The sequence below is a fragment of the Vitis riparia genome, chromosome 5, assembly GCF_004353265.1.
Source record: "Vitis riparia cultivar Riparia Gloire de Montpellier isolate 1030 chromosome 5, EGFV_Vit.rip_1.0, whole genome shotgun sequence".
Taxonomy (NCBI): domain Eukaryota; kingdom Viridiplantae; phylum Streptophyta; class Magnoliopsida; order Vitales; family Vitaceae; genus Vitis; species Vitis riparia.
In genome coordinates, this window is record NC_048435.1 from 4,726,027 (window position 1) to 4,748,246 (window position 22,220).

General features: G+C 35.7%; 3 protein-coding genes across 3 annotated transcripts; 1 reads left to right on the plus strand and 2 right to left on the minus strand.

Moving 5' to 3' along the window:
- The first annotated feature begins 657 nt into the window (after window positions 1–657).
- On the plus strand, window positions 658–4,228 carry LOC117915349 (primary amine oxidase-like). Its single transcript, XM_034830908.1, has 5 exons — window positions 658–1,474; window positions 2,468–2,852; window positions 2,958–3,071; window positions 3,228–3,766; window positions 3,864–4,228. Exons 1-5 carry the CDS (start codon window positions 693–695, stop codon window positions 4,066–4,068), a joined length of 2,025 nt encoding a protein of 674 aa, XP_034686799.1. The 5' UTR covers window positions 658–692; the 3' UTR covers window positions 4,069–4,228.
- Window positions 4,229–5,019: 791 nt separating this feature from the next.
- LOC117914186 (G-type lectin S-receptor-like serine/threonine-protein kinase LECRK3) lies at window positions 5,020–7,609 on the minus strand. The gene has a single exon (XM_034829412.1). The coding sequence runs from the start codon at window positions 7,582–7,584 to the stop codon at window positions 5,245–5,247; it is 2,340 nt and encodes a 779-aa protein (XP_034685303.1). The 5' UTR covers window positions 7,585–7,609; the 3' UTR covers window positions 5,020–5,244.
- A 1,318-nt stretch (window positions 7,610–8,927) lies between these two features.
- LOC117915462 (G-type lectin S-receptor-like serine/threonine-protein kinase LECRK2) lies at window positions 8,928–22,067 on the minus strand. The gene is made up of 5 exons (XM_034831059.1): window positions 20,841–22,067; window positions 20,660–20,773; window positions 19,994–20,535; window positions 19,759–19,901; window positions 8,928–11,452 (listed from the first exon to the last, which is right to left on the minus strand). The coding sequence occupies exons 1-5, from the start codon at window positions 21,966–21,968 to the stop codon at window positions 9,141–9,143; spliced, it is 4,239 nt and encodes a 1,412-aa protein (XP_034686950.1). The 5' UTR covers window positions 21,969–22,067; the 3' UTR covers window positions 8,928–9,140.
- Between the last annotated feature and the right edge of the window lie 153 nt (window positions 22,068–22,220).

Genomic DNA, 22,220 nt, shown 5'->3' on the forward strand with positions numbered 1-22,220 from the left:
TAAACAAACAAAGAGGATAAGAAAGCACAAAAAGAGGAGTAAGGGAAGATACAAAATTAAGCTTGTCTTATATATGCTAAGTGAACTATATATTTAATACCCAAAAAAGAAAAACATGTGGAGAAATTCAGCCATGAACACGGCATCCAGTACGAGAGTGCCTGGTATTTCAACTGCAAAAGTCACGCCTCATTCTTTGAATATTTAGCTTATCTTGGTCCCTGGAAAAATCGCTGCTACATTGTTCTAACTTAAGTTCCTCAAACGTGTCACATTCTCACCATGAAATTTCAGTCTTCCCTTCATTTTTTGAATATTTAATTTTCTTATATGCAAAAAAAAAAAAAATTAATTAAAAATAAAAACAATAAAATGATTTTCTTGTAATTTAATGTTATTTATTACTTATTATATATGTGAATGAGAAAGAAAATATGGGAGGAACAAAGAGTCAAAGAAGGTGTTATTCTCAACCATCATAGGGGTTGGAACTGAAGTGATTGACACATGTTATTTATGAGTTTTCTTAGTAAACGTAAAAAGAGTTTAGTTTCAACAAAATTCTTTCAAAACTATAATTTTCTAAATCCGTGTGCCATGGGCCTAGGGACACCTCGATCAAATATTCAATTGATTTCCCTATAAATCTCTACTAGAAATGGTACAAAGAAGCAATAGCTAAGCACAAAGCCATGGCATCTCTGGTACAGCATCTGGGGCTCTTCTTGCTCTTCTTCGTCCCCTTGTCACTAGTCTCTTGTCACAGCCACCACCACCCACTAGACTCTCTAACCCCATCTGAGTTCCGCCAAGTTCAAGCCATTGTCAAGGGGTCGAACCCTGGCTCCAGCCACAACGTAACCTTCCAGTATGTTGGGTTGGACGAACCAGACAAGCCCGCCCTCCTCTCATGGCTCTCGAACCCCAACTCTACAACCCTACCTTCACCTCGCCGAGCCTTTGTTATCACTCGACTCCACAGTCAAACCCACGAAATCATTGTCGACTTATCGACTCAGTCCATCGTCTCCGACAAGGTGTACAGTGGACACGGCTACCCTTTGCTGACTAGCGACGAACAAACGGCTGCATCCGAGCTCCCTTTAACTTATCCACCATTTATAGCTTCAATCAAGAAGAGAAAGCTCAAATTATCCGATGTGGTTTGTTCTACCTTTACAGTGGGGTGGTTTGGAGAAGAAAAGAGCAGAAGAGTGTTGAAGATACTGTGTTTTTACACTGATGGGACAGCTAATTTATACATGAGGCCAATAGAAGGGGTAACAATAGCAGTTGACCTCGATGAGATGAAGATAACTGAATACCATGACAGATTAACGGTTCCGATGCCGGAAGCGGAAGGAACGGAGTACCGATTGTCGAAGCAGAAGCCCCCATTTGGTCCTCTTCTAAATGGTGTGTCTAGCATGCAACCAGATGGACCTGGATTCAAGATCGATGGGCACAATATCAGGTTCGTGTAGCTTGTTCATTGTTTCTTGTTTTTGGGTCGGCACCTTCTGTGAAAAAACTACGAATAGAAGAGAAAAAAAAAAAAAATCATATTCTATATTATATCACGTTAATCAAATAAATTAAAAAATATTATTCTTTTCTTTAATTTATTATTATTATTTTTAGGTAAACGAAACAAGAACTTTATAATTATTTTACCAAAAACTGATTCATTGGTTGTTAAGCTTGGTACCCGCTGTTGAAGAATCATTATTAAATTCCAGGAGCAATGCAACTCAAAGTCCAAAAGGCCTATCACATTGTCTTGTTTAGTCATATGATATATCAGAAAAATTTTAAACTAGAAAGTAATATTAGAGGTGACCGTCCACAATTCCAAATTTTATGTGAAAAGTCATACCAACATAATCACATCACAGTGGTTCAGTTAAGATGGACAGAGAATGTAACCATCATGTAGTCGGTGGTGGTCTATAGATGGTTGTGGTGCATGTAGGATTAAATTCAAGCACATCTTCTGACTCTACGCTTTTTTCCATGCATGGGTGTTCTGACCGTCAACCCCTGCGGCCTTCGCCCTTGTTGAAACATTGGTCGTAGGGAGAGTTTTGCAGTGATAATGGGCTGGGTTAGCCCGATGTTGTACAGGGCAGCCTGAATAACTTGGCCAGCTTGAACCAGTGTCCGTGGGTTGGGCTCAATTCTGAGAAAGAGTATGTATTTGGTCGTCCTTAGTTTGGGCCTAAATCCCAACCCAGCCAAAACTTCATATTTTGGGTTGGGTATATTGTTAGACAATCGATTTTTTTAGAAGAAAATTTAAGAGGTTCGAATTTCTGCCCTTGTAAATAGACCACAGATATTCTCTTTCGAGAGTGCTCATCAAACAAAGCTATATTTCTTTTGGGTCTGGGGCTTCTAGCAGGATCTTACCCTCATATATATGTCTACATCTTGGTGCAAGAATATTTGATTTTGATTATATGCGTAGGTGGGCTAATTGGGACTTCCATGTAAGCTTTGATGCACGAGCCGGTCTAATCATATCACTCGCATCAATTTATGATCTTCAAAAACGCACATTTCGTCGAGTGTTATACAGAGGATACTTGTCTGAGCTCTTTGTACCATATATGGATCCAACTGAGGAATGGTACTATAAAACCTTTTTCGATTTAGGTGAATTTGGGTTTGGTCTTTGCACAGTCCCACTTCAACCATTAGCAGATTGCCCATCCAATGCGGTGTTCATGGATGGGTACTATGCTGGCCAAGATGGCAAACCAGTGAAAATATCAAATGCTTTCTGCATATTTGAACAACAAGCAGGAAGAATCATGTGGCGTCACACCGAGGTTGAGATTCCAGGAGAAGAGGTAAGCAATTTCCTGACACATTTGAATGGTTTTAACATGTAATTATAATTTACGTTGAATGTGAGTTGCATATGGATAATTTTATTTTATTTTATTTTTTTGCAGATAAGGGAGGTGAGGCCAGAAGTGAGCCTAGTAGTGAGGATGGTTGCAACAGTGGGCAACTATGACTACGTACTTGATTGGGAATTCAAGCCAAGTGGCTCCATCAAACTTGGGGTATATTTGTCCACACATACTATGCTATTGTCTCAGATATTGATATGGTTGTGAAATACAGTAACAAAAAAATTAAAGCTTGATAGAAAAACTATTAAACTATTAACATTTGGTCGACTATGGTTTTAATGGTATGTCATTTTGTGGTTTTCACAGGTGGGGTTAACTGGTATCCTAGAAGTGAAGGGGGTGTCATACACTCACACAAGTCAAATAAAGGAGGATGTTTATGGCACATTGTTGGCACATAACACTATTGGCGTAAACCATGATCACTTCTTGACATACCATCTTGACCTTGATGTAGATGGTGATGCCAACTCCTTTGTTAAGGCCAATCTGGAAACAAAGCGAGTAAAGGATAATATTTCACCAAGGAAGAGTTACTGGACAGTTGTGAGTGAGACTGCTAAAACTGAATCTGATGCACAAATTCAGCTGGGACTGAAGCCAGCTGAGTTAATAGTGGTGAATCCTAATAAGAAGACCAAACTTGGCAACTATGTTGGTTATCGTCTGATTCCAGGGTCATTATCTAGTCCCCTTCTGTCAGATGATGATTACCCACAAATTCGTGGTGCCTTCACGAAGTATGATGTTTGGATCACTCCATATAACAAGTCTGAAAAATGGGCAGGAGGGTTGTATATGGACCAGAGTCGAGGAGATGACACCTTAGCCGTTTGGAGCCAGAGGTATATATTTTCTGATTCAATATGTTAACTGTGCGAATAACATTTTAAGAAGTTGGTCGTTATGAATTATTTTCAAACTTCTTGCTAATATGTACAGGAATAGGGAGATTGAAAACAAGGACATTGTGTTATGGTACACAATAGGGTTTCATCATGTTCCTTGCCAAGAAGACTTTCCAGTGATGCCAACACTGAGCGGTGGATTTGAGCTGCGACCCACCAATTTCTTTGAGAGAAATCCTGTGTTGAAAACAAAACCTCCTACGTATGGGCACTGGCCTAATTGCACCACCAAACCCTAGTTTTACTATTTGTAACAGATGATGGAATAAGTATAAGAATGCTATATATTCTTGTTGGCCATATCTATTTTTCAATCATTATTTTGACTTTTGAAAAATGTTTTAGATTGTGTGTAATTATGGTTCCTTTATCATTTTGAATAAATACAACTATAGTATAATTCCCTTTCCTAATTATTTCTTTTCTCATACATCATAAACCTTTTTTTTTTTTTGACATTTATTTTAGAAAATCTCTCATTAGTTCACTTTAAGTTATCGTAAGTATGAAAAATAGCTAATTCGATTAAGTAAATCATCAAAAGGAAAGGGGAGTTGAATTAGGTTTTAAAAACTTTTTCAAATTAATCAATTGAAACCAAAAATAACAAGTAAAGCAAGGAGTAAACAAAAGAGATTAAGAGATTGAGGGAAAGAGATGCAAACTCGTTTATGGTTACCATATTCCTTATCAAGAGATTTCCAACAATGACAGCATTGATTTGGCCAATTTGAGGTATCCTCCCACCCACCAATTTCTTTGATAGTAATACAGGGCTGAAAACAATACCTTTCAGGCCTCTCCACTAGCCTAGCTGTACCACCGAACCACAGTAATATTATTTATAATAAGATTTAATTTCACCCATTTTCTTTGTCATTTAGACAAAAAAACATATAATTATCATTAATTTAAAATTTCATTAAATACCTTTTATACCTTTTTCGTTTGTTGTTTTCATTATCTTTTTTATCAAAATAAAAGAAGTATTCGATAAAATTTTAAATCCATAGTAATCAGTTCTATTTAACTAAAACATCGTAGGAGATTAGTAAAATTTACTTTTATAATAATGAATAATGAAAATAAGTACGAGAATCCTTTCTTCTGGGTAATATATATCATTATTCCTTGTACTGTAAATTACAATAGACTATGAAAATAAGCACACCTAAGAATATCGTGTTTTTATTTATTATTATTTTTATTGGAAATACGTATCATGGTATCACCAGAGGTCCAGACCCCGGTAATACTATTTATGATATATGATGAAAATAAGGACAGAAATTTCTTTTCGGGTGGGCAGTTATAAAGCAAAATTACAATGTTTATTTTCGGTTTAAAAAGGCAGATTTACCATGCCATGAGCAAAAGTACATTATCAAAAGCCAAAATATACAACACACAAAAACTTAGCCTTTCATGAGCAGAGGTGGGATCCCAACTTCAACTGTCCCTTCCAGCATTTGTGTCACCTTTTTCATCGACGGCCTAAGAATTGGGTCTGGGTGGACGCACCATAACCCAACTAATGCCATTCTCTCAAACCTCTTGAAATCATCCAATACCTCTGACTCATGCCCCACCAGCTTCTCTAGTTTCCCTGAAATCAGACAACTGAGAACCCAATCAATGATTACTAAGTCATCGTCTTCAGTTTCTTCCTCAACCCGGCTCAATTCTATATGCCTTCTAGCACAAATAATCTCCAGCAGCATTACACCAAAACTGTAGATATCCACTTTGGCTGTTACGGCTGCATTCCTCAACCATTCGGGTGCCATGTATCCCATTGTTCCTCTTATATTGGTGATGGTTTTGGTTTGGTCTTTGTTTAAAAGCTTGGAAAGCCCAAAATCTGCAATTTTTGCAGTGTAGTTGGCATCTAGCAGCACATTCTGGGGCTTTATGTCGCAATGAATGATCTGGGTCTCACATTCTTCATGCAAGTATAGCAGGCCTCTTGCGATCCCAAGAGCCATTTCAGCCCGCTGAATCCAGATTGGCTTCTCTTCCTTTCCGAACAGAAAGTCAGATAGTGTCCCATTCTTCATTAACTCATACACCAGAAGCTGATGACCGTCTTCAATGCAAAAGCCCAACAGCCTTACCAGATTTTTATGATGGGTCCGGCCAATTATTTTGAGCTCCGTCACGAATTCCTTCTCTCCTTTCTCAATCGCTTTCTCTAGCTTCTTTGCCGCAATTTCAATATGTATGTCCTTTGAGCTTAGAACCCCACTGTACACCTTCCCTGAAGACCCCCGTCCGATCGTCTTGCTGAAGCCATTGGTTGCTTCATGCAGCTCCTGAAATGTGAACTGCCGGAAGTTAATGCCTATGGCATTTGCGTTCTGGAAGTGCTTTCTTTTTACTAATCTTCGAGCTACAGGATGGTAGTAGACGGCAAAAGCTGCAGATAGAACTGCTAGTACTCCGCTGGTTATAAAACCCACTGCCAGATAAACCCGATCGTTGGAATTCTTCTTCTTTGGAAGAATACCGGGATCATTAATCTTCATGGGCACCTTGATAAGTGCCTTGATTCCTTTGGTAGAAACACTCTTTCTGGCATTCAACAAAGGCGTCTTCTTCTTGATACATCTAGAATCCACCAGGGAAGCAGCCATGGTGTAACAATCATCCATGACAGCCTTCTTGCATCCCTCCACATCCACGTTCCTCACTCGTGCCAAATCCGCATAGCCTTCGAATGGGAAGTCAGCGTCATCAATCACCTCCACTGTAAAATTCCTAATGGATGGATCTGCACAATAATTCAGCACGATTTCTGGATGACACCCTTTTGACAGATCGTTTGGATCGAATGGAATATAACCTGGCAGGCAAGAACAGGAAACTGTTTCATTATCAGGGGAAGTGCAGAAGCCGTAAACACCGCAAATTGAATTCACGGAGCAAGGCTCCTCAACGGCTCTCCACACCCTTTCCCAGTTTCTGCCGTTCACTTTCGGGTAAACATACTGTTGGAAATTGCCATGATCATCGATGGTTGCTCGGTGGTAGTAATCTTCAACTGGGATGGAAATATTTTTTGTCAAAGCGTGAATATTAACATTGGACCCATTGACAAGGTACATGAGAGCAGTCTTCGGATCAAAATACAGACTTACATTCGTGACTAATGTTCCGGTATACCAGTACCCAGGATCTGAGAAGCGATAGGCAGAGAGCACCAAATTCCCATCCTTTTGCATTTCCAACATGAAATTCCCAGTTGAGTAATCGACAGTTCCTTTTTCATTGGAATATAGCTTTGTGAGTTCGTCCACAACTTGTCCTGGCAAGAGAGTGTCTGTTGGGAAGTCGAAGCTCTGCCACATGACCACTGAATTGGCGTCTCTCAGGACAAAATTGCCATCATTTCCCATGAACCCCAAACTTGCAGCGGCTCCGGCGTATATAAGTTGAGTGCTGCCATTGACGTATCTGAGCTCAAGCTGGCCAGGCAAAGTCAGCCGGACAGTGGATCCTCGTTCTGCTGGATTATCACGGTTGGCTGACCAAACTAGTGTTCTTTCTGAGATTTTATCGAACCATATTCCAACAAGGTACAATCCACTGGCGAGAGGATAGAAACCAAATGCAAAATCCGCAGAGAGGGAGCGCCAAGATGCATTGGACCCAGCAACAATGCTAGAACCCAAGCTTATATTTGGAGGAATTTGGGCGTAGCAACCATGGAAGCTTGAAAACAGTACTAGAAACCAGGAAATTAAAGCAACGGCCATTTCCAACTGGGTAAAGATTCAAACAAAGTGCAGATTGCCCTGAGGAGGAGAAAGATGTAGAACTTATATTTTATCAACAAAAAAAAAACCATTATTTTAGGATTTGGTTTGGAAAACTCAAGAAAAAGGTTAAGGAAATTATATTTTTTAATATTATATTAAGTTTGGCTCGGGAAAGTAAGAAAATGATTTTCTAATATTTAATTTTATAATATAAAATACAAAAAAAAATAATAATTACTATAACTAATTAAAAAATTATAAATTTTCAAATTAATTATATAATCTTTATATATAATAATTAAATAAATTAATTAAATTAAAAATAATTCATAGCATCACCAATCCAATTTCCCAAACAACCAAGCATGAGCCAAGAAAACTGGGAAAATTCAATGGAATATTAGAATAGACCAAAAACCCGTAAATGATCATTTTCTGGTCTACATCATGAAGGCAACTGGACAACTAGTTTGTGGGTGGTGGGCTTGCAGTGGATTGACTTAAGAGATAGGTCCAGTAAATTGGACAAGTCATACTCCAATTCATAGACTCATACTACAAGTCGTGGATGGAGGCTGCCATATTTAGAATGACCAAGCAATACCGTGTATTGGGCAGAGCGGTGAGTGGAGGCCTCACCACCCCCATAAAACTTTGAATTGATGACGCTTTATCAGCTCCATTTGTGGAACAGTTGAAGACACATGGGTGGAGGCTGCACCAGGTTTCTCCCAGCCAGCATACGTCATGCCCCGTAGAAAGGTTAAGAAGACATTTCAATCTCCTTGAAATTTGGTCTGGATTTATTGCCTTGTATTAATTTGGATATACCACCTAAGTCGCGGGCATACGAATTAAATATTGGGGCTATTGCACCATTATCTCAACATAAAAGATAGAAAAATATTTGCGTTTTTATTTAGTCAAGGCAGGCGGCGAGATTAGAAGAAATTAAGCACCTCACATAGAGATCGTGATAATTGAAATCATTGACCACTGGCAAATGCCAACCGGTGAAATTGATTAATTGAGTTGTAGGTCAAATTAAAATCGACTCATACGATACAAAATTAATTATGAAGGAAAATCATGGTTATCAACCAATTTGAAAAACTGCACTTTGTGTGTGATTTATGTAACAAGAATCTGATTTTCTTTTCGCCATTTTCCTTTTGATTATAAGACTCGAGTAAGATTGCAATATTCAAAATACAGCTTTCAAAAATGATCTCGTGAAAGTAAGTCAGAAAAAAATTCTTGTATCAAACGAAGCATAAATCAATCAATACTAATGCATTGCATTTGTCCATGAAATAATTCCACGAGGGGATCATCTTTCTTCTAATATGAAGTTACTCAAACCCGTGAACTCTGCTAGAAAATGGAATATATATCAACACAACATAGTGATAGTGACAAGGGCAAATTACAGACTAACCTAGTGGAGTATTAGAATTGCCAAAGAATGAAGAGGAAATAGTTATGACCAAAACGCCTCTTTAAATGTCAAATTGGTCTCTTAAAAGGATTAACCCATAATAACACAAATTATCTTAAAACATGAGTGTTTCGATCAGGGGAGGAATACCAACATCAATACTTCCTTCTAACATTTGCATCACCATCTTCATAGAGGGCCGAAGGGTTGGGTTAGGACATACGCACCATAAACCAACCATGGCCATCCTCTCGAACCTCTTATAATCACATAAAAGCTCAGTATCATGACTAACAACAGCTTCTAATTTCCCATCTCTAACGCAACATAGAACCCAATCAACTAAAATCATGTCATCCCCTCCAGTCTCTTCATCCTCAATTCGGTGCAACTCTAAGTGCTTTCTGCAAAATATAATCTCAAGCAACATAACCCCATAGCTATAGACGTCAACTTTTGTGGTTACTGGTGCATTCTTGAGCCATTCCGGTGCCATGTATCCCATTGTGCCTCTCACATTGGTGCTGGTCCGTGTTTGGTCTTTCTTTAGAAGCTTTGCCAGACCAAAATCTGCTATCTTGGCAGTATAGTTACTGTCAAGAAGAACATTCTGTGGCTTTATGTCGCAATGAATGATCTGTGTCTCGCATTCTTCATGCAAATATAACAGACCCCTTGAGATTCCAAGCACGATTTGAGCTCTTTGATCCCAACTGGGTTTCTTCCCTTCATCAAATAGGAAACTAGATAGAGCCCCATTCTTCATCAGCTCATAAACCAGAAGTCGATGATTGTGCTGATTGCAGAAACCCAACAGCCGAACCAGATTCTTGTGATGGGTCAGACCAATTACTCGAACTTCATTCATGAACTCCTTCTCACCTTGTTGATCAATCACCTTATCTAGCTGCTTCACAGCAATTTCAACCTCTTCATCCTCTATGGTAAGAACCCCCCCATAAACAGTACCAAAAGCTCCGCCACCTAGCTTGTTTTTGAACCCATTTGTCCCGTCCCGCAACTCCTGGAATGAAAAGGCTTTCAAATTTATCTCCACCGGCACTTTTAAAGTTGGAGGAGGGTGTTTTCGTATGTAGGGCTGAGCAAGAGGATGATGATAGATGGCGGACGCCGCAAACAGTACAGCAAGTATGGAGCAGGATAAAAGACCTGCAAGCAGGACAGCCCGGGATGGGGCGCGGCTTTCATTGTGGTCATAAATCCCCAAACTGTTGTTCACCTTGGGAACTTTAAGAAATGCAACTATGTTATTAGAAGAGTTGCTTCTTCTAGCATTCAACAAAGGCATCCTCTTCTTGTAGCAAACTGATTCCACCCAAACACCAGCCATGCAGGAACAGTCATCCATCACTGCCTTCCGGCAGCTAACCAAATCTGACGGTGCGCTTTTCGCCATATCTCCAAATGCTCCATTGGGGAAATCCGTATTATCCATCTCTTCAAGGATTAAATCTGAAGCCAAAGAATTTGGGGCACAAAAATCCACCATCTCATTGGGGTAGCATCCTTTTGAGGGCACATTTGGATCCCATGGTGAATAACCCGGCAAACAGGTACATGTCACTGTCTTGTTATCAGGCGAAGTGCAAAAGCCATACACCCCACAAATATTATACACAATGCAAGGCTCCGTGACAGCCTCCCACACGACCTTCCACCGGCCGACACTTCCTTTCTTGTAAACCATCTGCTGGAGATTCCCATAGTCATTGATCACTGCTCGGTGGTAGTAATCTGTGATTGGAGTCGGCACTTCTCTTTCCATACCCATACGGTATCGGATAGAAGTTGTATTCATCACATACATAAAAGCAGTACTGGCGTTGAAAACTAGGCTTATATTCTTATCTCCCTCAGTTAAGGTGAACCAATAACCTGGATCTGCAAACTGAAATGACGAAATAACCACGTTTCCATCCATCTGAAGCTCCAACATGAACCTTCCCGTCGAGTAATCTACCGTTCCATTGATATTGGAGTAGAGCTTCTGGCCCATAACCAGAACTTGGCCTGGTAAGATCGTGTCAGTTGGAAAATCAAAGCTCTGCCAGATAATTTTGGAGGAAGAGTTTCTCAACACAAAATTTCCATTATCTTCCATGGAAGCCGACCTTGCGAGCGTGCCATTGTATATTAAAAGTTTAGTTCCATTTGAGTGTGTCAGTACAAGCTGGCCACCGAGTGTGAGGTTGACGGCCGATCCAATTCGAGCTGCATCATCACGATTGGCTGACCAGACCAGTGTTTTCGCCTGGATCTTGTCGAACCAAATCCCGACAAGGAAGCGACCACTGGCAAGGGGGTAGAAGCCAAAAGCAAAATGACCAGAGGGAGATTTCCATGAAGAATTGGTACCGGCAGTGATGCCTGAACCCAGGTTTTTATTGGAAGTAGTCTGAGCTGAAGAAACAAAAAGGGAGAGAGCAAAAACTAGAGAGCAAACCAGAACTCCGGTAGCAACCATTGCCTCTAGGGACGAGAGAAAACCAGGGAAATAGCAGAGAAAAGATTGCGGGAAGTTGTATGTGATTGCATCAAAGCCATATACATTAAAAACAAGGAGCTCACCACTTCCCACGGTCTACAAATTAGTTAACAGTGTCTACATTTTACGAATAACTGTTCACCAAAACATCTGTCATTCACCAAAGACAAAATTTAGGTCTGACACCAAAATTTTAATCTAAAGGAACGAAACAAATGTGAAAGTATTAAAAAAAGAAACTAAGATAAGGAGTAAATAATTCGATAATTAAGCATTTAGTGGAAAGATAAGGAGTAAATAATTTTAAAGAAAATTATAAAAGCATTTTTAAAACTATAGTTATTAATTGTAGTTCTAAAAAAGATTTTTAAGATAATTTTAAAATTACAATACCATGAAAAATTGTAATGAATTGTGGTTTAAGGATATTTTGGAAACTACACTTATTAACGGTGGTTTCAAAGAGAATTTTGAAAATATTTTTAAAACCATAATTGTGGTTATAAAGAATATTTTAAAATTACAATGTCGATTATGAAAAATTGCAACCGACTATGGTTTAAAGATATTTTTGAAACCATATGTGATTTTAAAGAAAAATTTAAAAATAATTTTAAGATCATAATACTAGTTTGTAAAAATAATTTTAAAACCATAATTATTAACTATGATTTTAAAAAAAAATTATAAAAACATCTTTTTTAAATTAAGGTTAGTAATTGTGATTTTATTGTTATTAGGATTTTAAATATACCATCAATGGTTTTTTACAATTAAAAATAAAAAGTCACGGAGATGATTACGTGGTTAGAAAAAATTAAAAGATAAATATTTTGGGAGGGGAGACCACTGCCATTAGTTTTTCTTTCAAAGTATTATTTTGACCTTAAACTCGAAAAACAAGCTTACCTTCGCATTCTTCTAACTATGGCAAGTACTATATGTGATATAATTTAAATTAATACATTATATAATTTTATATCTTCAAAATACAATAAATTAAATATCTTAAATTAATAAACTATATAGTTTTATATCTTATTTATTTGTCATATAAATTTATTATTTTAATATTATTAATTTATTGATAAATAAAATATTCATTTATTATTATATTTATCAATTTATCTTTATTAAATTAATATCATATCCTTAAGTTTAAATATATAAAATTGTTATTATTTAAGTATATATTTTTAATTTTAACAATAATTTATAATATAATATTTTTAATTAAATTTTAAAATTAAAAAAATTAACAAAAACTTCAATTGACAATTGAGATTTCAATTAAAAAATGAAATCTTAATTATCAATTACAACTTCAATAAAAAAAATTAATAAATAAAAAGTCTTAGACTTTTTGCAATTGTGCCTTCAACTAAAATTTTAAAAAAAAATTATGACATTACTCTTATATAAAAAATAAAGTGACTAATTTAAATATAAATTTTACAAAGAGGCTAAACTTTATATTTTTTTCTATAAAAAGATTATTTTGGCCCATAACTTTCCTTGATTTTTATTTTGATTTTTCCTTTCAAAAGGCAGCACCCCATCTCTGACTGATGTGATTTATAATGTGTGAGGGGTATTGATTTTTCCTTTCAAAGGGAGCACCCCAACTCTAACTGATGTGATTTATAACGTGTAAGGGGTGTTGACTCCTCTAGATGCTTGGATTTCTTTAAAAGATATTGATTTTAAATGACTAAAAGACTTTGGTTACCTTAAATTATGGAAAGAAAAAATATTGTTAAAGAATGTGGTTTTCTTGTATCTAATTTTATTATTAAAAATAAATAAATATAATTAAATTTTAAAAAATTTTAAATTATTTAATTTTATTATAATAAAAAAATGAATTTAAAAAATATATAAAATATAATTTATTAAATTTAAATTTATTCTTTTATTTATTTATTTTTTCTCTATTTTATTTTTCCTCAAATTTTTTAAAAATCAAACATAACCTAAAATCCAAAAGAAGGAAAAATCTAATACGACTTTAAAAGAAACTTGTAAAAATAAAAAACAAATACGTAAGTTGCAAGATGTTGACTATTATACATATAGATGCAATTACCACATATTCTCAAATTATGTATTCAGAGAAACCCAGTAAGGCCCTTTTTTTCAATGAAGAAGTTGAATAATGGACGCCATTGCTTTTAACTGAAAATCCAGTGGGTCCAGTTTCCTGGACAACTGCCAGCCTTGAATCTAAAACACGCCCCTTACCACATATTCTGATAAGAGCAAAACCATTCGTTACAATTAATCCTAATTCTTGTTTGTTGAGCTGTCGATATTTGAATCATTTGAAGGAAGGAAGAGAAGGCAAGTGGAATGGCTCAGAGTACCAGAATAGTCAAATAGGAGCTTATCCGGTGCTAAGCACCACTTCGATATGATTTGATCCTTATCTAATTTTAATTGGTCTGATAAGGATGGGGCTATTCGCCATCTTTCATGGCATCTGGTCATGGAAGTGGTCGTGGAAATTTCCTTAGGTCAATTCTAAGCATTTACGGCAGAGAGTCAAATGGTTAAGATGTCAATATTTTAGATAGTAAGCATTTATGACACAGAGTCAAATGGTTAGGATGCCAATATTTTAGATAGTTAAATAGGAACTTATCTAGTGTTGGGCCAACTCTACAACACCACTTCGATATGATTTGATCCTTCCCTAATTTTAATTGGTCTGACAAGGATGAGGCCGTTCACCATCTTCCACGGCATCTGGTCATGAAAGTGGTTGTGGAAATTTCCTCAAGCCAATTCTAAGCACTTACGACATAGAGTCAGCATTTACGGCACAGAGTCAAATAGTTAGGATGCCAACATTTTAGATGGTCAAATAGGAGCTTATCCAATGCTAGGGCCAACTCTACAGCACCACTTCGATATGATTTGATCCTTCGCTAATTTTAATTGGTATGACAAGGATGGGACCGTTTGCCATTTTCCACGGCATCTGGTCATGAAAGTGGTCGTGGAAATTTCCTCAGGTCAAATCTTGAAGAAGTTGGACGGCCGCCTGGGGTTGGCCCTATTGGAAAACTCACAGGCCCTGATGTGGGGCTGGGCAGTGGAAACAATTGAATACAAAGCAAATACAATTCATTTTGATACCTCAACAAAAAGAAATTCAACACAGTTTGATGCATTTTCTATGTATGTGAATAGGCAAAAATAGAGACACCCTATAAGGAACTATCACCTTTCCGTTATAACCTGGCTCACATCCTATATAAAAGAGACGATATGACTTACCCAACTTGAATAAAGCGCCTAATCCCCAGCACAGATCAATACACTACCAAAAAACCATTGAAGGTTTTCAAAAGCACTGCAAATAAAAGTTTGCCAACCCTCTCATTTTATTATAGGATAACATATTCAAGGTTTGAAACATGGTAAATACAGATAGATTTTATGTATATATAAAAAAAATATAAGAGAAATATCGTGAATATTTTGACAAAAATATCCGTGAAGTAAAAGTTATTTAAAATTCATAAAAAAATATTTGAAAAAAATTATAAAATAAATAAATATATATATTTTAAAGTTATTTTATAAATATAATTGACATAAATATTACTATGAAGAAAAATATCTATATGTAAAGATATATTGGTATTAATATATAATTTATTATTTATCTTATCAAATTAATTTTAATTTAAAAAATATTAGAAATTTATTATTATCATTATAATTTATATTTTAGTTTTTTAAAAAAATAAATTTATATTTTTAATATTTTAAAATAAAAACATTCAAAATAAAAATGGTAAATATAAAAAATTTAAAAGTGAAGTGATAGTAATTTTTTAAAATATGATTAACAAGATAAATGATAATACATTTAATATTAAAACTATAATTTATTTCATTCAAATACATTTAATAATGTGAAATAAATGATGATACACATGTGATTTTTAAATTAGGTTATTTTTAATGATCAACCTTAACAAATTTACATTGAACATATATTAGCAAAGAGTATCTTAGTCCAATGGTAACTAGGGATTGGACTTAAACCTTTTGGCTTGCAAAATAAATAATGATGCGTAGTGGGCGTGCAAAATAAATATCGATGATATTTTCATAAAAATACTAAAATTATTTGTGTTAGAGTCGGCCAATAAACAAAATATAGCCAAAATTTTTCAATATTTCAAATACTGAACATAATATAACTTATTCAGTAAATGGATTAAGTTGAATTACATATAAATTGAGAGGAATAACTTGTAAATATAATTCTAATACGTTAAATTTATTAAACTATTCTAACTCATCTATCTTGTTAACATGATTGTAATCCATTTGAATTATTTACAATTTAAATTTATAAATGTACTATTTTAAAGTACTTTTTAATTACTTTAATTTTTTAAATCTAAATTATTTAATTATTTAATTATTTAATTATATATATTATAATATAGAAAGTAAATTGAAATTTTACACTTGTTTATTATTTTATTTAATGTTTGAATTATAAAATACTTTTAATCTTTATAATAAAATATATAAATTTCACTCAAGTACTTAATTTTTAAAATAAAAAACTACATAAGATTTATAATAAATCTAATGACATAGTTGGGGTAGAGAGGAAATATAATCTGAATGAATTAGAGACATAAAAATAAAAATAAAAAGGAATTTTGTGATAGTTATAACTTATAAGGCATGCAAGGAAGAAGAGCAAATTCTATCATAATAAACTTATCTTGCAGGGAGAGCGAGGTGCTACTTTATGACTCCAAGTTTCACATCTTTCTTTCCAATGGCCTTTATGTCACGAAAAAAGTCTTCCCCGTTCATAGACAACATACAAATTCAAAGTAAATGGGCATTGCCTTGAGCATTTGTTTGATACCTAAGTTTGAAAGAGTATAAACTTCAATTTTAGATTGACTAGGATGAAAATTGAAGAAGGTAATGCTCAAACTCAAAATTTTTGGATTCATAAACTTGATTTCAACTCAAGCAAACTACAAATTTGAAAAGTTAGTGGCTAAATTCAAATATCTTGAATTCATAGGTTTTATTTCAAATTTCTAACTTATTACAAATCAAAAATAAAAATATCAATTTTTATGAATATATAGGTAACTAGATTTTACGGAAATTTCAGAAAATTTTTATAAAAATTTTGACACAATATATCAATGAAACAAATATGTAGTAAAGCATGTTTGGTGGAGTGGCAGAAGGAGATCATGGCACTACATGTTTAGGAGTTTTTTTCTATTTAGCTTTGAAAAAGCAATCCCACATCAAGAACCCGTAAAGGAAAGAATGATATATTGCATCAAGTAATGTCACAAATAATATTGGGCTTTGATTGGGCCCTGGTCCATTTCTTTCTTGATTACCCACAAATGAGTCTTGCGGCCCAGTGGTTCCCATGTACCCACCTCCACTTTGATTTTTAACAAGTCTCACCAGTTCTTAAATGGTCCCATTACTTATCACATCCAAGACATGTTTCTAACCTTCCCACTTGATTTCCACCATTCAAATTTAGGTCTATATCATTTGTTGGATTCCCAAGTGTTGGGATTCCTACGAAACATCTTGGGGAGAAATTTTTTACTTTAATCATGCTTGTTTAGGTTATTAAAATTTCTCTTGGATGCATTACATGTTGTTTTTCTCTATTGAAGTGTTTTGGATTTCAATGGAAACCTTTGGTTTTTTTAAAACCCATTTGATGCTTTCTTTTTTTTCTGTTTTTTTGGAAACTTAGGCAATTTCCTAACACTTATTTATACACACGTGAGTATTTGGGCTGGCTTTCATGATGGAAAAATGACTTATACATTGTCTTAAAATTGGATTGTTGTAGTTTATACTACATTTATGCTTAGGCGACATTGTGCTGTAGTTACAGGAATGTGGATACCTATTCACATGTTTTCTAAAAAAAATAGGCTTAACAATGAAGGCATCAAGAATGAACTTGAGATAATTTAATCTTGCATTGTTTTGGGTTTTTTTTTTTAAAAAAAAAAATTAATTGAAGTCATAACGTGACTAGTTTTAGTTTTAGTTTTCGAATTTAGCTTAGGTATTTTCATGAATATCTTGGGTAATGAATTGAATTAATGTTTACACTATTCAAATGAATTCTATTTTTCCTTTTAATAATATTGTAGATGAGTAAAATGGATGGGTTTTTTCGGTTTCATCCGGTCCTTAATGGGACAAGTTTGAAATTTAAATAAATGAATTTGAGATTATTTTTTTTTTAAACTTGTGACAGGTTTAAGATATGTTCAAATATTGTAAAAATAATAATAAAAATTAATTTTAAAAATTAAATTAATTTTTATTTTCTTATTTTTAATATATAGATAATAATAAAATACTTTTCAATAAAACAAGTTATAAAAAATATAATTATTTAATTATTTATCACAAATATATAATTTAAAAAATTTAAAATGATTTTTAAAAATAAAAATAAAAATTTTCCTAAAAAAAAAAAATTAAATGTGTGGCGTAGGACAAGTACGAGAATTTCTTACATTGGTTTTTCCATTCCATCCTGTTTAATTTCTTTAACAAGATTGGAATAAGAATTATTTAAAATAAAATGAGCAAGGTTGGAATGAAGGTGACCCATCTTGAATCTACCATGTTGTCATCCCTATTTAGGATAAAAAGGAAAAGTTATTTGATAGGAGCACGATGAATCCTCATACGAGTATGATAGGATAAGTGCTTGAGAAGACTTATCATGTATCAATACCATCATTTGTAGGCTCAAGGAGGTCTCCAATCCTACTAAACATGTTGAATTTGGGAACAACAAATCTTTTAAGGATCAATAAAAGGTGTCGAAGCGATTTATTGCATGGCATGAAGAATGGGTTCCATATCCTTCCTTGTATCAGCAAGGGCCTTTGTCAAGCCTGCATTTGGTTGCCTAAAACAGGCCTACCTTGAGGATAGCAAGGTTGTCATGGTCTCTAGCTTGCCTTAATTGCTTACGATTGGTGAAATCTTTCCTTACTCCCTCTCTTGTGTTGCTTGTTCTCTTGCATGCAATTTTTCATGGATGACTGTGGAGTAAGTTAAGCCTTACATTTTCTTGAGCCAACACCTCATTTTTTTGGACAATTTCTCTATTTTCCAGAGGTTTCCTCCCTTTCTTTGTTCATCTATTTTTCTATTATATTTATCCACTATTAGAGTTGTATGGAAGGTGCAAAGTCATCCTATAACTATCTACCATTTGTATAAGTTTGCACCATGACCATTGGTTTCTACTAATGATACTAATCTATTACACTCTTATAAAAAAATTGTGGGTTCATCTTAGAATCCAACCTCCTCTTTGATACAAAAGAAAACTAGTTAAAGTTGGGTGGCCAATTTGGCCGACCTCTCGCCAATGGTCAAGTGAGTTGTGGGCGGTTAATAAAAAGATAAACAAATAAAGGTAGTGTAAGATGAATAAATACTTAGATATTACACATGCCTTAGCCCACTCTAATCCTAGGTTTTTTATGGTGTCTTGGTTTGACCGATTTGGTAAATTTTATCATACTTCTTGTTGAAAGACACGTGTTATCACATACTTCATTAATATACCATTAAACAATTATTATGGGATCCTTGGTTTGAGAGTAAAGCTTTATACACTTCGAAATTAAGTGGAATTTAAAATCTACTATATTGCATTAAGTGTTGTGGCTATGACCTTGTCTTTTACTTCTCAAAATGTCAAGTGTCACTTGGTTATGACTTATGACAACCCCAAAATACTTGCTTTTACAACATTTCTCATATAAAATATCATGTTTGTTCCCCAAAATGTTCTAATATTCAAAATCTAAAAATATTTAATTCTTCTCCACAACATATCATACAATATATTTATAAGAATTCCATTCTTGGATAAACATTTTAATATAAGAATTTCATTTTTGTGACATCAATTTATAAATTAACTAATTTAAGAATTCCATTTTTGTAGCATCAGTTTTAAAATTAACTAATACTTAAATGAGACTAGTATCATCATCTAGATGAAGGAGTGAATCAACTGAAGCCCAATTTGTTGCTGACCCAGAACTGGGTAAGAGCCCCCTGATATGACCAGGCCTTGAACCGTGGTCAGTTGAAAATACAACATAGAGCAGGCCCATCATAGCCCTACTACAACTTTATTAAAGAAAATCATCGGAGCAATGGGTTGCGTTCAAAAAGTTAGCCGGCCGGAGTTGGAATCCGTCGTGAAGTGTGGGCATTGCCGGGTAATCTTCCTGGTAGGGAATGTGATGGAACCCTACTGTGTACCATACTACTACATCTTTGTTTGCGATGCTTCTATTCCTGCACACAACAACAAATGTTAAAAGGAATTGGCTTAAAATAGATTCTGTCATCATCTGTTACTGATACTATTTATCGAACTTCCAATTTACCTGTTGCTCCAAACAGCCAGCTCATCATCTCCTCGACTCCTATCAGCATAAAACCCACCAGCCCACCTCTCTGACTTGTTATAAGCAGTCACCCACATTTGATACTTGGTGTAAGCCACACGAATTTGGGGATAATCGTCATCGGATAAGAGGGAGTAAACCGGTTGTCCAGCAATCAATCGATAACCCACATAATTCCCTGTTTTTGTCTTTTTATTGGTATTCACTACTAACAACTCCGCTGGTTTCGAGCCCAATCGAATCCTACCCTCAGCTTCCGTCTTGGCCATTTTCTTGGCTACCGACCAGTAACTCTTCCTTGGAGATTTGATGCCAACGCTTGTCTTTCTTGTTCCTAACTTAGCTTTGATGAAAGAGTTATCCATTCCGTCAACATCAAGGTCCAGGTAGTAGGTGAGAAAGTGGTCATGGTAGACGGCAACAATATCATCTGCCAGTAACGTACCAAACACGTCCTTCCGTATCTGATCTGTATTTGTGTATGATGTGGCCTTCATTTCCAGAACACCAGTGAGCCCAACCTGACAGTATAAAGGGCATCCATGTTTTACTTCAGAAAAATTAATGACATGGATGTGGGTATGGTCATAGAGCCATTCACCCCTACTTTGATTGACATAAAGGTAATAATAAAGTAGATCTTACCCCTACTTTGATTGACCCACTTTGTTGGAACTCCCAATCAAGAACATAATCATAATTCCCAACAGTAGCCACCATCCTGACCACCAAATTCACTTCTGGTTCCACTCTTCTTATCTGCAAAAACCATTCAATAATTCATATCACATTTTCCCTAAAGCTAAAGACACTTAAACCACCTTACCGTTCGTCCAGGGACACCAATTTCAGTATGTCTCCAAGCAACATCCCCTGAATGCCGCTCAAAAATGCATATCGCTCTGTCAACCTTTTGTGGCCGCCCGTCTGCCCCAGCCATGTACCCATCCATATACACTGCATTTCCCGGACAGTCGGCCAGTGGCTCAAGGGTGTCAGCAGATCGACCAAACCCGTATTCGCCCATGTCCATGAAAGTCCTGAAATACCATTCACTTGTAGGATCCATGTACGGGACAAAAGTCTCGGAGACATGCCCTCTGTATAGCACACGCCGGAACCTCTTTTGTTTTGCATCATATACAGAAGCCGTGGATATAATCACACCCGCCCGGGCATTGAACCCTACATGGAACATCCAATTACCCCATCTAACCTTGTGACCTTCCATGGTGAACCCGCGCTCTGTTTCATTACATGGAAAGGAAGAAGGCTTCTGCTTTGTTGATTGATAATCGGAGCCCTTGGCCGGAGGCACTACAGTTTTAAATCTATCTATGTACTCTATAATTTGCATGGTTTCAACATCTATTAGTATGCTTATACCACCAATTGGCCTTGCATAGATGTTAACTGTGCCTCCTCTGTAAAAGCTTGCAATCTTAAGGGCTCTTTTAGCAACAAGTTCCCCAAACCAACCAACTGTTAATGGTATGCAGGAGACTTCAGATAGATTTAAGCCCCTTCTGAGTATAGAGTTTTTGAACCTGGGGTCCTTCTTGGGCAGTTGGCTGGCTTGGTAAAGCTCCTGATAAGTGAATGGAGGGTAACCATGGCCTCTGTAAACATGTTCTGATGTGATTGAATTAGTGGCCAAGTCTACAACGAGTTCACGGGTCTCTCCCCCTGCCCGAACCACCACCTTGGCTCGACGGGGAAAGGACTCATTGTGTTTATTTGAAGATAGCCACTTGAGAACATCTCTTTTTTCGGGATCATCTACATCAACAAAATGGAAAGTTAGGTTAGGAAGAGTAACAAGGTGAGACTTCTGAATAATATGCCTTATGTGGTTGATTTCGGCCGGATTGAGAGGGTCTAGGGGGTGAGGAAGACTGGCTATGAAGCAGCACTGTAGGGCAAGACCTAGAGCAAGAAATAGAATACTAGCCATGGATTCTTCTGTGATGCTGCTTTATTCCCCACAAAGAATTGATCCAATTGTTGTGCTTCCAAACAGTTCACTGTTTGACTATATATTAGGATACGTTTTTTTTAAAAAAAAAAAAATATTGAATCATGTGCTACAAGTGACAACTACATATGAGCCGTATCATAATTGCAGCCATTACTTTGGTGTCCCATTTTACAGCGATTTGCTGGCTTTCTTTGTGAGGAAACAATACACACTTCACAGCTAAGCCTC

What these genes read in the sequence shown, in the direction of transcription:
- LOC117915462 (XM_034831059.1), bottom strand. Translation starts at nt 21,968, where the DNA reads ATGGCTAGTATTCTATTTCTTGCTCTAGGTCTTGCCCTACAGTGCTGC. An exon ending in TTGGTGTCCCTGGACGAACG is followed by an intron (nt 20,774 to 20,840) that starts GTAAGGTGGTTT and finishes TGGTTTTTGCAG; the next exon opens with ATAAGAAGAGTGGAACCAGA. An exon ending in TAACTTTTTGAACGCAACCC is followed by an intron (nt 11,453 to 19,758) that starts ATTGCTCCGATG and finishes CCCTTTTTGTTT; the next exon opens with CTTCAGCTCAGACTACTTCC.
- LOC117914186 (XM_034829412.1), bottom strand. Translation starts at nt 7,584, where the DNA reads ATGGCCGTTGCTTTAATTTCCTGGTTTCTAGTACTGTTTTCAAGCTTC.
- LOC117915349 (XM_034830908.1), top strand. Translation starts at nt 693, where the DNA reads ATGGCATCTCTGGTACAGCATCTGGGGCTCTTCTTGCTCTTCTTCGTC. An exon ending in GTGGCTCCATCAAACTTGGG is followed by an intron (nt 3,072 to 3,227) that starts GTATATTTGTCC and finishes TGGTTTTCACAG; the next exon opens with GTGGGGTTAACTGGTATCCT. An exon ending in TTAGCCGTTTGGAGCCAGAG is followed by an intron (nt 3,767 to 3,863) that starts GTATATATTTTC and finishes TAATATGTACAG; the next exon opens with GAATAGGGAGATTGAAAACA.